This window comes from Osmerus mordax, chromosome 13, assembly GCF_038355195.1.
Source record: "Osmerus mordax isolate fOsmMor3 chromosome 13, fOsmMor3.pri, whole genome shotgun sequence".
NCBI lineage: Eukaryota > Metazoa > Chordata > Actinopteri > Osmeriformes > Osmeridae > Osmerus > Osmerus mordax.
In genome coordinates this window covers 5,676,182-5,692,053 of record NC_090062.1, presented here as the reverse complement: position 1 = coordinate 5,692,053, position 15,872 = coordinate 5,676,182, and the positions used below count along the sequence as shown (strand labels likewise).

General features: G+C 47.0%; 1 protein-coding gene across 1 annotated transcript in view; it reads right to left on the bottom strand.

The window, feature by feature from the left end:
* Window positions 1–12,301: 12,301 nt before the first annotated feature.
* Window positions 12,302–15,872, bottom strand: part of znf536 (zinc finger protein 536) — a 114,266-nt gene continuing 110,695 nt past the window's right edge. Inside the window, 3 exon segments of the mRNA XM_067249415.1 lie at window positions 12,302–12,306; window positions 12,662–13,176; window positions 13,178–14,399. Coding sequence (XP_067105516.1) covers window positions 12,302–12,306; window positions 12,662–13,176; window positions 13,178–14,399 — 1,742 coding nt within the window.

Below are 15,872 nucleotides of genomic sequence, written 5' to 3'. Positions count from 1 at the left end.
AGACAGCCGAGGGGAAGAAAAAAAAGTTTTTGCTTGCTGACGCTATTCTTATTTAACATCAATAGCCATACATCTTCTTTAGCATTGACTCTCTCTCACATTGATATTTGTATATGATCATTACTTTTGCGCCCATATGCCTTGTTATTCTGTGTCAGTCCCTAGGTGGACTATCCAATAATGCTACATCTGCATTAAAGGGGAAACTAAAGTCCACAGCACTTCATTGTCCCAGTTAAATATACTGTGTATCCTGTATGTGAAAGGACAATGTTTAGGTCAGATTTGGAATCCTGAAAAGCTGTGTTTATAAGACACCTACTGTATTTAGATTGTGTTATCAGCCCACCAAATTAGAGCAGTGTCCCAATTATGTTTGTTGTTTTGGTGTGGCGTGTCTTTTATTTGGAGCTATTTTGATCAGTACAAGCTTTTTAATCAGGCAGATGGCCGTCCACCCAGAAAAGGGACCTGCCTGTCTCCTCATCATCATTACCGTGAGCATCATCAGCTCTATCATCATCATCTGTATCATCAAACCATGTGATGAAACATCCGCCACAGCTTCAAGCTAACAGACTTCAGCAGTTACATCTCCATCCTAAACTTCAGGGATACCTTCACACACAAAAAAATAAGAACAAGCAAAAAGAGAAACAGAAAAAGAGTGAGTGTGAGTGTGAGTGAGTGAGTGAGTGAGTGAGTGAGTGAGTGAGTTGAGTGAGTGAGTGAGTGAGTGAGTGAGTGAGTGAGTGAGTGAGGAGAGTGAGTGAGAGAGAGAGAGAGAGAGAGAGAGAGAGAGAGAGAGAGAGAGAGACTTGTGACTGCTGCCCAACTGGTTTCTCTGTACTTCTACTTTTGATAAAGTTGCTGAATGCTGTTTTTCAAATTAACGAGCAGGCTTTGCATTTTGTCAGATGAGGAGAAAGAGGTGGGGGGAGGAGGGGTTAGGAGAGGGGGCCACTGTTGATCATGAAACAGATTCATTAGTGTTGGAGGAAACAGTCCCCTTTTCCCTCAATCTCCCTCTCTCCACTGTATGTCCCATCACACCTTCCTTCTAGCTTATTGATTTGTTTAACTGACTGGCTGACGAGTGAAGGGAACGTGGGGGTAGTGTGTGTGTGTGTGGTGGTGGTGGGGGGGGGGGGGGGGGGAGGGGGTACATGGATCGTCGGCGGGGTTCTCCTCATGATGCGGCTGTCACTGCCGTTGAGGAGTAGCCGTGGTATCAGACGCCGGGATGCATCGCCGCCGTGTTCCGGCGGGCCTGTCAACAAACACCCCCTGACGGGGTGTTACCTAATTGTGTTTTAAAAAGCGACAACACCTCATGTCTCCTTCTCTCAATATGTCCCTTAATGTAATTAAACATCCGCAAATACGAGGTGTTGCTGCATACAGTATCGGAAGGGAGAGTGTATGCTCGTGTTTGTGTGTGTGTGTGTGAGAGCATGCGTGTGTGCAGGGACTACCTGGAGAGTGTAGGAATTCAAATGAGAACATAATAAACACATCAGAGGATGTGAGGATTGTCTGGGAGATGACAGCAACATTAGAAAGTCAGGTAATTAAAAACGCACTTAGTGTTTTGTCAAAGTGGGCCGTCATCGATGGAAGTTGAAAATCGGTAACGTTTTTGTTGTTGTTGTCTTTTCTCCCCATATTGCAAATAATGAGGCAGAAAACAGATGAAGAAGAAAAAGAGAGGAAAAGAAACCTGACAAATACAAAGGAAAATCAATCAAATTATTAAAATGAAAAGTTGTGTTCCACCGTCAAGGACACAGAGTTCTTGGACGTTCAGCTGAAGCTGTCCAGTATTGGAAAAATGAGACACAACTTGGATGGGAGGCAAACAGGAGTAGGGGGGGCCTGAGGGGAGGATGGGGGGGCTGAGGGGAGGGGGTGGGGGGCTTGGGGGAGGGGAGGGGGGGGGGGGGGGCACAGAAATAAACCCAAGTCCCATCTGATGACCAGCTTGTCTGTAATACTGCATCCTCCTCAGCTGCCAAGTTCTCCTGATACAGAAACATGATCAGTACAGATTTGAAAGATCTCTCTCTCTCTTTTTGTCCCAGGCCTTGGAGCAGGGGGGACAACATGTGTGCAATGGAAGAATCAGGTGCTTCTGTCCCTGTTTACGTCTCAGTCTACATGATAAGGCGACCAGGACCAGGCAAACAGAAGAGAGGGAGGGTTACACAAGATGTGGCATTCATCTTTTTTTCCCCCCAACAATTACAGGACAGATGATGTGGCCATCTTGAGATCGTTTGTCATCTGTCAGGCTGAGTTGACCTTGCATCAAACACACACACACCAAGCACACGCACCAAGCACACGCACCAACACACACACACACCAAGCACACAGAAACAAACCCATGCACACGCACACCTACACGCACAGTGGGTGATATCATCTTAACAGAGAAGAAAGAGTGTTGTTGTTTTTGGGTAATAAAGACACATTTTGCCCTCCATTTGGACTGCCAGTTAGAAGCTCACAAACATGGAAATCCATTATGGAACGCTCCTTAAAAGTGTGACCAATCCTTGTTCAGAGAATTATAGGCCGCGCGTCTGAGTATGATGTTTGTCTGTTAATGTCTGGCGCAAACAGATCACCGCAGATTTGATGATGGAGGGAGAGATCTGCTTCCCTGCTTTAGAGAAGCGAGGCAAGAAGAGGGAGGGAGCGATGGATGAAGAAGAACAGAGGGCAACGCAGCCAAGCTCTGCTTATCTCTTTTTCTTCTATTCCAGTGTCTCTCTCTCTCTCTTTCTCTGTACAAAAGCATTAATGTGCACAGCTATGCTCTTCGCCATTGTTCTGTGTTTAAAAGCTTACAGAGTGTGTTTGTGTGACTGGCAGAAGTACTGGAACACGCTATAGCGTCTCACATCCAAGAAAGCGTACTTAAAACTTTGTCGGGATATAGGACACAAAGGCTAGCATAATGCAGTTAATAGCAGTGGTTTCCCAGAATGAGAGAGGATGAGGTTACACATTCAGCAAAAAAAAAAAAAAAAGATTTATCTTAAAGTATAGTGGTAATCCTCAGCTTAATCCTTCCACCCTTTCTTCCTGTCAAGTCTAATAAAAACCATAAACCATAAAGTTCTTACAATTTCGGGAAACTGGTGCATGCCGGCCTTGGTTTTACAACCGTGAGCGGCCTGTGAATCACAGAGCTTCAGGGCTTATCCCGGCGAGGGAAGAGTCACTCTCTCCAGAGATAATGAACTCAAGAGAAAGGAAGAGGAAACAACTGATCCCATGTGGAGCAAAGACACAGTACGGACGAACATCAAAAATAAATAAAAAACAATCTGCCGAACGTAGCCAGGATGATGAAGATGCTGAAGAGGAGAAGAGGATTCAGGGAGTGGGTCTGAGTGAAGCTGATACTGGATCTTCAGAGCCCGGGTCGAGGAAAGGTGCATGTTCAGTACAAGCTGCTCCATTCATTGAGTGAAGCATATGGGTGTACGCAGACATAAGCCTCCTTCATAAATATTTGATTCATATTTCTTGTGTGTGGGGGGGGTATTTTTCCTGGTAATAATTACATCTCACAAGGTTTCCTTTGGGAGAGCAAATAAGATCACACGATCATATACCAATTTCAGATTACGATGAAAAGTACTTGCAAGCAAATACACAATTAGTTCAACTTATTGTAAATATTTTCAAAAAATGGCATTGTACAAACCTAAACATGTACTCGTGGTACATTTTCCCCCAAAATCACACAAATTACGTGAGGAGAGAGAGACAGAGAGAGACAGAGAGAGAAAGAGAGTGAGATGGGATCAGGGCGGCCTGGTTATTAGGTTTGTAGGGAAACAAAAGCTGCTCTGTTGGAGAACAGCTTAAGCTGAGCAGTTACTGTACCTTTCAAAACTAATATGTAACCATATCTGTTTTAAAAGGACGATTCATATTACTGTGAATGGTGGGGAGAAGTTGTTCCCATCTCCCAGCCCCAGGAAACTCGAGGAGAGGTCCAGACCTAATGGCCCCTCAATTGGAGAGGTGGCCTTTTGTGGACAGCTTCGCATTTGAAAAGATGGGAACATAAAAATGTTGTAATGATGTAAAACATCCACAGATTTTTTTGACAGCACAATGGCGCTTATTGTGCTTTATGTTAGCCCTGGTGACTCAAAGGTCATTTGGTATATGACTCAGCGGACAAGAGCAGCACTGAATGAAAATTAGGTTATATGTGATCAACTAAGTTATTAATCAGATTAAAATGGATTCTCTCTGACTCCTATTCAACTGGGGCTCAGGGAGAGACAGCTTCTTTTTTTTTTAAGAGAACGAGGGGGAGAGAGAGAACAATAGAACAGTGTTTACTTATTCTAAGAAGAATGTCATTGTTTCTGAGCTGAAATCTGTATCAGTGAGGCATGTGATCACAGAAAAGCCACTACCCTACACACTACTGTATGCTGTATACCCGTGTGTCCTTCTAAAGTAGGACTGAGGTTGCCTTTCCTTGTCTGTAGAGTCCTATCCAGGTAACCCATCTAATCCCGATTAAATGACTGTAATTAGAGCAACTAGCATCCAGTGCCTCCCCTATATTTTACTATTAAAACAATGCTCCATTTAGGGAGATTCAGATGAATGAGGGATTTGCTTGGAACAATGCTAGCACGTGCTTGTTTATTTCTGTCTCCGCAGAGGAATTAAGTGCATTTTCTAACAGCTAATGTTATAATGTTTCAGGATTATTTCTTTATGCTTTTTTATTCCCTCGCTGCTCCTTGCCAGAAGTTTTGTGTTTAAATTATTTTTTTATTTGTTTCCCTGTTTCGTTTGATGTTTAAATCAAACATGATTTATTGGTCTGGCTCATCCTTCACATGGCAGATACTGAGGGGATAATACAAGTTATTTGTCCTTAATTGCCACAGTGCTTTTCAAACATACCCCTGTTGGTTAGGCTGTCTATATCTGTGTTGTGTTTGTATTATCATCACTGTATGGTACCATTGATGTGGGATAACAGAGGGAATAAAAGTTGACATGCTTGCTTTTTTTCCCCCATTGCACCTGTTCCCTGTACCGTTCTTTTTTCTTGCATTGTCATTGAAGTTGCTGTTCTTTCTCTCATTATGCTCTTGTCTGGCGGAGGTGTAAGTGTGGCTCTTATACATTTGCCTGTGTGTGTGTGTGTGTACATGGTGGAGCTTCTCTCACAGGAAGTCTTATTTTATGGGAACAAGTCCTCTGAGACAGCTGCCTCACATCTCGGTGTGTCTGGGGAAGAGACGCCCAGCTCTACACAGGAGGAACTCGTACTCAACAAAGTCTACAGCAGAGAAGGAAACAAACAACCAAAATAACGAGATGGAAGCAAAATCATATCAAATATCTCAAGTTGGAAGGCCAATTTATAGTCACTAGTGTTTTATGTTTTTGCGATCTTGAATAAAATGGAAAAACAAATATGCGAGTGACACAGGGTGCTCGTATGTTCACGCTCGTGCACACATGCACTTACGCAAACACACACACACACATTAATGTAACAATGAGAAATGCTACTTTCTCCAACTCCCAAGATATCTGTGCTGTATCTTTCTGTGTTTCCTCTGTCTCCAAAAATAATGAACAGAATAATTGCAGAGGAGTTGCTAGCAACCGATATTCCCTGTCCTTTCTGTTCGCAGGCAACTCTATACTTCATTCACTGCGCTGTACTTCCTGGAAATGATGCGGCCAATATCATCAAGGTATTAGTCGCAGAGTGAGAAAGAGAACGGGAGAATATGAAGCCTTTCACCGAGCTTTCAGCGTTGAGCAGTTGATATCAGGGAAATTAGCGAGGGAAAAATATTTTTAGAGATCTCACATCTGCTAAGGGGGATGTGAGAGCCACAGGTATCTTCCCCAGGGCTTGACAACAGCTATTACAATTAATTGCTCTTTGAAACTAGTATTTGCACTGGTGAGTGACAAGGTGATAATTCACCTCCGCACAAGTTAAAATGGTAATATTGCACATGTGAAATAGCACCTTGCCTTCAGCCGTCAAAGCCGTCATCTCACCAGCGCACAATGCACAAAAAGAGTATCTGCAACACTGTCTGTCACCTCGACGGCAGGGAGGAACAAACGTCCTACAGACAGCTTAATCGTGGGAGAACTTCAGACCATGCAGCTACTGAGGACAGGGATAGATACAGAGAGGGGGGGGGAGAAAGAAGGAGAGAGAAGTGGAGAGCTAGTAAGCGGGAGGTATTCCATGGTTCTGGGAGACAATGAGAGAGAGATTCTAGTGACCTCAGCAGGCACCCAATGTAGGTGAACTGAGACACACAAAGTCTATAAAGTACATGGACACAGAGCCTGAAGTGAGGGGAGCATTGGTCCCATCTGGCCAACATGTCTCTTTACTGCTCTCAGATCAGTTAGTATGCCGCAATGTAGGACCGATATTAGAAAGAGATAGCCCTCATCCCTAAATAAAATAATAATTTCATAGAAAATGAGGCTTATACCTGTCAGATCTCTGTCACTGCCCTTTTTGTGAAATCATTCCAGCTGACTTGGCGAAATATCTGTGATAGTAGAATATCTGTAGTATATTCAAGACATTATGTTCTCACTTACACTTGTGAAACCTGTGTGCGTGTGTGCGTGCATGCTTGTAGACTAACACACACACTAAATTAATAGTAATTAACCACCTGATGAGGACAGTATTACTGCCAATTACCAGGTTTCATCCTAACATAGTGTTTTAAGTATGCGTACCGTTTGCCTGTGTGTACACTGTGCAGTGTGTGTGTGTTTCCTTGATAAAGGAACCTAGGAAATTAGGGGAGCAAACAGCACACAATATCAGAATATCTCTTTGTTTTGAAGGAGGAAGCTGATATCACTGTCTTTCATTTAGGTTTTTCTACAAAAGTCAAGCAGCCCATGAATTAAGTGGCTTTGGTAATTAGCGAGCAACAAATTGAAAAAACACAAAAACACTAGAGCTTGAATGTTTGTGAGTGTGTGTGTGTGTGTGTGGGGGGGGGGGTGGTGTCAGCTACTGTTTGCTATGTCTAATTTGAGAGATTAAGTGCATCTTTTTCTCTATGCTACTTGCATGTGAGCATGAAAATAATAGAAAAATATGGGCATGTGTGTGTGCTGTTTGAACTGGAAAGCTCTGCTCTCTTCGTGACAGAGACAGTGGAGGAGCTGGAACGACAGCTATGATCCTGTACATCTGTGGATCCCAGCCAGTCCAGCCAAGGCACCATATGTTTTTAATTACCATAATAGCTTTAAGGAACCTGTTCACAGAGACCGACGCATGTGATCCTTTCATTACCCTGCTACGCACTCCACAGCTCCTCCACACACACACACACACACACACACACACACACACACACACACACAGTATGTACACATGGACGTACCCTTGCGCACACACAATCACACATGCACACTGATCCAAACGTACACCAACAAGCACACACACACAGTGGCAGTAATAGAGGGGGGGGGGGCATGCAGTACTAGAGGGGGGGGGGACATGCAGTACTAGAGGGGGGGTGACATGCAGTACTAGAGGGGGGGGGCACATGCAGTACTAGAGGGGGGGGGGGACATGCAGTACTAGAGGGGGGGGGACACATGCAGTACTAGAGGGGGGGGACACATGCAGTACTAGAGGGGGACACACATGCAGTACTAGAGGGGGGGGGGGACATGCAGTACTAGAGGGGGGGGACATGCAGTACTAGAGGGGGGGGACATGCAGTAGAAGGACTGCGGTCAGGGGCGTGACCTCTGTGACCAGAGTTCAGGTCCCACACAGAGAGGGCTTACCCCTTTTGGCACGTGTTACGTCACCAGCAGTGACAAGAACACCGCTACAACTAGATTACCTGCCCTTTCCCCCTCTCCCCCCTCCCACAACACAGTCTTCCCGGAGAAAAAAAAACTAAACAGACTCCTACTAACCGACCGATCCTGTCAGAAAGCAATAGAGGCTAAAAATATCAGCAAGAAGTACATTGGCTCCCCCCCCACCCCCCCAGTTTGCGTTCCTGACACAGGCAATATGTGTTAGCAGTTTATTCTGTCCTCTCTATGTCTTTCTCCTTTTATCGCTCGCTCGCTCCCTCTCTCCTCCTCTCTCCCGCTCACCGTGTCGAGCAAGGCACGGTGAAAGCTTGGCAGGGGAGGTGCGCGCTGTGTGCGCACGCTCGTTGTGGGCCTTTGTAAATTGATAAACCCAAAAGGCCATGCTGAGCATTCACACTTCCAGAGCCGCTTCTCTCCAGAAATACTTACAAACACCCTGATCTGTCCTCCTCTCACTCACACACACTCACACACACACACACACGTGTACCGCTCACCCTCCCTTCATCAGTGTTTTATCTCCATCCATCCATCCAGCCCCCCCCCCCCTCCCCCCCTTCCACTAACTTGGCTTACTTCTCTGCATTTCCACCAGGGGGTGTAATGGCCTTTTGAGCCATGACCCACAATCCTCTCTGCCCCCCTCCCCCTGGACCCTTCATAATGTATCCCCAGAGGAGATCTCACCCCCCCCCCCCCCCCCCCCCCCCAATGAATGTGTTACATTTATCTGTGACTGTTAGCCTGTGCTGTACAGTAGCAGAGGCTTCTATCTCCAGTACTGCAGGCTAGGTCTGTGTCTGTTTGCTCAGCGTGGGGGTGCTGGAACACGCAGACTCAGAGCATGAAGAATCTCTCAGCCTGGGACTGGGACAAGGAGCCACTTGTAAAGTTTAAGCTGTGGTAACGATGTCCTTCTCAGCTCCCACTTGCGCGGGATCACGATTATTGGTTAGAGTTATTGGTTCACCCTTGCTTGGGCTCTTCAAACAGCCAAACAAGTAATTTCTCACTCGGCCTAATGGGTCTGGAGCAGGCGCGGCCGAACAAGCATTTACCTAACAATCATCAACAACAAACAACAGAGATGCTCTCATCGCCGCGGCGACGGGGCACGGGAGGAGAGCCCTTGTAGAGAGGGGTGGAGAAACACAGGTGGGGTAAGCATAATATCTCCCTCCCTCCCTCCATCAATATCATCCTCCTGTGAGAGGTGCTTCACATTGACTTACATGCTGTCGTTCTGCAGCACCTACAGTAAACATGTCCGTCAGAGTTCCGAGAGAGCCGGGTATAGCATCCCCCTCGTCCATAAACACCCCCCTCTTCAACCCCCCCCTCCCCCCCCACCGCCACCACCCCCCCCCCCCCTCCCCGGCGACCTGACTCCAGACAGCCCTGTAAAGAGCGCCTGGTGAAACACACTGCCCCGGGCCGTGACATGAATATACTGGCAGGAGACTAAATGCTTACAGAACGTCCACTCGTCCACTGTTGGAAACGGTGGCATAATGTGATACAACAGGCTATCTAATGTATGGCTATCTATAGCTAGGCCTCTGTCATGGCCAACTATTGATCGTCTGAAACCCATCCACAATGGCTAGCCTCAACACTAGAGTGGGCTGTATCAATCCTAACACTGCGCACTGGGCCACAGTAACCAGAGACACGCCATCCCTAATGGGCGAAATAGGAAAGACATTGAAGCCAACACTGTCTGTTGATTTGTAATGTATGAATATGTGGGACCACAGCCCCTACATGTGTGTTTCTGATTTAATATTGTGTCAGTGTGTCCGGCGCGTGTGTGTGTGTGTGTGTGCGTGAGTGTGTTCACCCTAGCTCTGGGCATACTAATGACAAGAGAGGCACTCTGAAGGCGCTTTTCTCCGCCACTCTCAACCCGTGTGCTCGACAGCTAGCGCAAAATCATGGGAGAATTTTGATATTAATGATTTATGCTCTATTTGCATACAAACCTAATGCAAACCCACTCCAGATAATCACATTTTGTCAGTTCTGAATTGAATTTTCTGGTCGGCGTGACACCCCACCCCCCACCCCAAAATAACTGTAGAGTATGTCGTCCCTGCAATTCCCCATGGGTGACCCCTCCACAAGGAGGTTAGAAGTGGATCTGGGTGAGGAAGGGGGTTTGAGCGGTATTCATGAAGACTAGATTCTATTTCTAATGAACTAGATGTGCCTACTACAGTTTTCTATACATATTTATACATTACAAAGTGCCTGGATTCACCTCTTGCCATTGATTACAGTGCACGGTCCACAGTACCCATGTAGAACACTAGTGTGTTCTGTTCAATATCCATGGTTCTATCTAATTGTTCTGCTGTATTGTTTGCTGGTCTGTAGCTGTTATCCTGTTGCAGCTCTGTGGTTTTATCTATAAGTCTCTGCTCTGTTACTGTTCTAATCTCCGTGGCAGCAGGATTCTCATCTGCTCTTGATTACTCTGAACACACTGTAAAGGTTGTGAGAATGTTCCCTGAAGGTTCGTCAGGCCTTTGGATTGGTTGTTTACGGTATCACTGTCACCTCCGTCAGCTAGGGAGGTCTGGCAGCAGATGTAGCCAGGCGAGAGAGGGCTTTGTGGGGGGTGGAGGGAGGAGGGAGGGAGGGGAAGTGGGAAGTGGGTGGGAAGGCTTGACATACTTCCATCCAGATGTGGATTTCAATACATTGATGAGACACAGAGGAAGACCAAAAGGTTTAGAGTTAGGGTTGAGGTTAGGGTCAATGTTAGTCAGTGCCATATAACATACTATATACAATATAGGTTGTTTGGGGGGGGGGGGGGGGGGGGGTATGGTTGATTTGAGGTTTGAGGTAGAGGATGTAATCTACAACCTTTGAGTTAGATTACAAGCAGAGATCTTCCTGGATGGTAATCAGTGATCAGTTACATGCTATAAAGTTATCTATGAGGTCATCCACAAGACTGAACAGAGCCATGAGGATGGGAAGGGGTGTCTGGGCTTGGTGGCTGGATACATAATCACCATCTAGGCCTTATTACAATGAACGACTGACTAAGGCTAGGACAAAACAACTCAGGAAGAGAGCCTTTTGTTCCACAGACAAAGCCTTATCTAAAAAGGTCAGCTATTCTGCACACGCAGGGCCACATCACAAGGCTGGCTTTCAGATGGCTTGTGATTAAAACAGGGGACATTCCTACACAAAAGCATTTACAAAGTAAAATATGCCACATAATCTTCCATCACTGTGAATGACCCTTTATGTCCGTCAAATATGCACTGTGCAGGTTCCATGACAACAAGCAGTGTATCCGCCACCGTGGAAAGGTCAAATGAACACACGCGTGCACGCGCACGCGCACACACTGTCATTATAATAGATTATTGTTCTTGACAGTAAGATGGTTTTGAACTAATCATTCAATAGCTCCGTTATTAAAACTGAAAATGACAAAACAACTTGCACCGTGATACGAAAACACAAGAGAGTACATAAGTAAATAGATACATTTGTTTGTACATTGATAATGAATCAGTTTGAAAGAAAAACTAAACAAAAATAACATTACTCTGTTTTCCCAACTAACGGAAATTCTTTTGATCTACTCAATGTTTGCTGTCTACGAACACTGAAATCAACCTGCTGCCTCCAGATTGATTCAGTTTGCTAGACAACACGGCTCATTGCTTGAGAAACCACACATACACACTGAGTCTATGTGCGTGGGTGACATTTAATGAATAGCATATTGAATGAATGCAATATTCAATATTTATGTTCCAGTATCAACAATAGCACAAAAGATCTAGCTTGCACTGCAGTTTATACTTATCTGTGCTGTATGCACAAACTATTTCCCGCGCTCACAAAAGTATTTTTAAGAAGTCAGCTCACAGATAAAACATCCAGTGGTATCTAGTAAGTTATCTAGTTCCTATTATTGATGATGACTACTGGAAATTGCAGCTACAGTACTTAGTAAATACGCAAATGTGGGTTTGATAGAATACAGTTTCTACCTGTCCAACACATATCTGACCAGTTGTAGTTTTTTGTACAGTATGTACACTGCTACAGTATTTATTTTGGTTCTCCTCCTCCTTCCCCTACCCTGTTCAGCCTTGATCTCTACAATGCATAACACATCTTTTCATCGGCCAAAACGGCACTACGAAAAAAAAAAAATAACAAAAAGAAAAAAAGGAAACACCCAGTGCAGTTTCAAGGAGTGGCTGTAACCTTAACAGAATCATGAAAGCTGACAGTTCATTTTTCACAGGGTCATAGATCTCTGGGCTTTATAAAGTAATGGGCTTCTGGGAGCGGGCTTTATGAGAGCTGAGATAGTTAGGGGCTGTGTGGAGGAGATGACATGGGAGGCTGAGGTCCTGCTCTCTGGGAGACAGGGTTATTCTGCTCGGCAGCACAGGATGGGGACAGACACCACTGGCTCAGTAATATAAACGTGTAATAAAGATTAATCTGTTGCTACTCGCCCAGTTCAATAGCTTCTAAACTTGCTTGAAATAAGGTTGAAATCACTTTAATAGCAATTTTTGAGTTTCTTTTTTTTTTTTTTTTTTGGGGGGGGGGGGGTATGATGGTTTGCGAATATCATGACTGTGTGTGTGTGTGTGTGTGTTCGAAAGTGAAAAGGGGAGCAAAGAGGGGCCACAGGGATCAGTCGATTGCCTTGTGGAGAGGTTACACACATACACTTACACGCACAAGCACGCGCACACACACACCAACACACATACACACTCACCGGGTGCATCGGGCCTCTTCATGGCCCCAGCGCCTCCTCCGACCGTGTTGGAGCTGCTCCCCAGGCCGTTGAAGGCTGCGAGGTTGTCGGAGCTGTAGGCCCTCAGGACAGACAGCATGTTCATCTGCTGCTCAAGATGGGCCTGCTCGGGCTTCAGCAGCCCAGGGGGGACTCCCCCAGAGGAGAGCAGGCCCAGGCCCTGCTGCCACTGCTTCTCCAGGGATGGAGGCTGGTTCTGGGCATGGGGAGGGAAGGGGCCCTGGGGGCTCAGACAGGAGGACCCGGCTCCGGACCTGAGGGCGTCTCGTGGGGGAGATGACTCTGTCTGGTTCAGGTTCAGGTTCTGCTTGGGCATCCGATCGCCGGCCAGGTCGTCGTCTTCTCTTTCCATCTCCATCCTTCCATCCTCTCCGCCGTCATCTTCATCCATCTCCTGGTCCTCCTCGTCATCGGAGTGCTGCCTCTTGGGCGTGGCGGAGAGGGGGGGTGATGTTGCGTTCGGCCCCCCTTCCTCCTTCGTCTTCATCGGACTGGCCCTGTTCTTCGGCCTCTTCGCAGGAGGCCCTGTCAGAGGCCTCATCCCCAGCCATACCCCCTCCTCCTGGGGCCTGGCTGGGCAGGTCTACCCCTGGGACGGATACTCCTGGAGCTCCATATCCCTGGAGGCCCTGTGCCCTGGAGGCACCATCATACATGCCTCCATACTGCCGGTAAAAGTCGCTCTGGTAGCTACCCAGACCAGGGTGTGAATCCATGTGGTTTCTCCAGCTCTTCTCGTCACCCTCTCTGTCGTGGAGCAGGCCTGGGTTCAGGGTTGGGGCCTTGGGGGTGGGGGTGGACAGGGGGTGGTTGGAGGCGTCTCCGTGAAGCTCCTTGCCTGACTCGGAGCGCTGCGGCCGGGCCAGGTGGTTGGCCTGCAGGTGGAGAGCCATCAGCTCCATGGAGGCTGTGGAGAAGGAGCAGAACAGACAGCTGTGCCAGGCCACGTTGTCCTGGATGGTGACAGAAGACCCAGGGAGTGAAGCCTGGTCGGGCCGGACCGACACCGACAGGTCCAGGGGCTCGTACTGGGACCCGGGTTTGGGTCGCTCCGAGGGCTTGGCCTCGGCCCGCTCGTCTCCCGGGTCCGGGCGCTTGGCCTTGGGTTCTCCGTTGTTATAGTAGTGCTGGGAGCGGAGCTGCTGCTGTTGGCTCTCCTTGTCCTTCTTCAGGGAGCTCAGCACGAAGCTGTCCATGAAGGCCTGCAGGGAGCCCTGGAAGTGGACTCCATTTCCCATCATGCTCTGGTAGGCCCGGCCCAGGTCGGAGAAGCTGGCAGGGCTGTCGCCGGCGATGGAGGAGGAGGGGCCGTCGGCGCCTTTCATGCTCTCAGAGGAGGACGCGTCGTGGCGGTCGCGATCCCTCTCCCTTTCGCGGTCTCTCTCGCGCTCTCTCTCACGGTCTCTCGGTGACATCATGCCTGGCGCGGCCCACTGATGCGGCAGGAGTGGGGCGCCCCGGAAGTCCAGGTTGGACGGCATGCCCTTGAAGACTCCGCGCAGGACATCAGGCCGGGCGAAGACGCTGCCGCTGCCCTTCCCTTGATCCTCCTTGTGCTCAGAGTTGGGGCCGTGACCGGAGGAGGCCACGCCCCCGGCACCATTCTGCCGTTCGCGGTGATGGCGTTCTAGGTGGTACTTCAGAGAGGCAGACTGTGTCCCGGCGTAGTCGCAGTGAGGGCATCTGTACGGCTTTTCTCCTGGTAGAGAGAGACAGGGAGTGACAGAGAGAGGGAGAGAGAAAACTGTGAACAACCACAACAGTCAATGATGTAAAAAAAAAACATCCAACACCATTCAGTATTCAGTCAACAGTGCTCTTCCCTCTGCTCTGCTCCATTTGGAGATTGGCATGTGAATACGGGTCGATCCGGCTCCTCCAAGTGAGCCATCACTCACGTCGACACCATAAAGAACCAGGCACACCATATGGTGCTCTCAGTCCACTACCATAGATAATATTTTCGACTGACAACAAAACTGTCTCAATGTTATATCTGTTCTGTTTGTATGGGGGGGAAGGTTGTTTGTGTGTGGGTGTGTGTGGGTGGGGGGGGGGGGGGGGATCAGTGTTGCATTATGGGTGGGTCAGTGTTGGGTCCCTGTCTTGGCCTTGTTGGCTGTCAGGCCTCCGTGCTTTAGCGATGAGACTGTGATTTCTCAGACGGTCTCTATTTGCAGTGTATCATAGTGAGGCATAAATCACAAGAACCACCCTCCCAGGCTCTCTATGTCTCTCTCTCTCCCTCTCACTGCTCTGTCTTTATAGGCTACTCTCTTTGCTCTCTTTCTCTCTCTCTCTCTCTGCAAATCCAGAGATAGTGGACCAAACTAAGGAGGTCCCTAGATATAAAGCTGGAACAGGAAGTGAGCCAGAGTTCTGAATGAGCTGAAGTGACCAGATGGGAGCCACATGTATGTATGTTTTGCTGCAAGCCTCTTTTAGTGCAACCATATGATGGAGAACATCATTAATTACTGTGGAATATATACAGATCCATATAAATGATATATTGGAAGAAGCAGAACACTGAACATAGACATGTACTGTACAATTCAGATCCATATTCATGACAGTCCTTGATTATGGTAAAACAAAAACATAATTCTGCCAAAAGTGGATCTCCCTTGCCTTTAGAAAGATAAGTTTCTTATGGTGAGATAAATTGCATCCTGCTAGCTATTATAATAGGCTTGGATTTCCTGCCAGATTTTGAGTCATTAAACGCTAAACAAAAACGCAAAGCTTGATTTTCTTAAACATGTAAAAAGTTACTGGAGAGAATTTCTCGTGGAGGAGTCACGCAGATAAAGTGTCTGCAGATTGGAAGGGATTTTGGGAGACTAAATGTAAAAACAAAATTTAGATCAAGAATAAAGGGATGTTTGTCAAGTCCTGTGTGTGTGTATATATAGTTATAACATGTTTAGATTATACACATGGAAACCATTTTTAACCAAAAAGAAAATGTTGCATTGTTACGCAAGGCTGGATTGAATGATTTAAGTCCTGCTCTGTAGTAAATCACGGATATAATTAGCAAATGGCATACTGCTCAAGTAATTTATCATTATTTGGAGGGCAGCATTCCAGAAAAAGACTCTGGGATCTGCAGACCCACTGCACAGCTCTCAAATACAGGACCACAAACACACACACCCAATATCATATT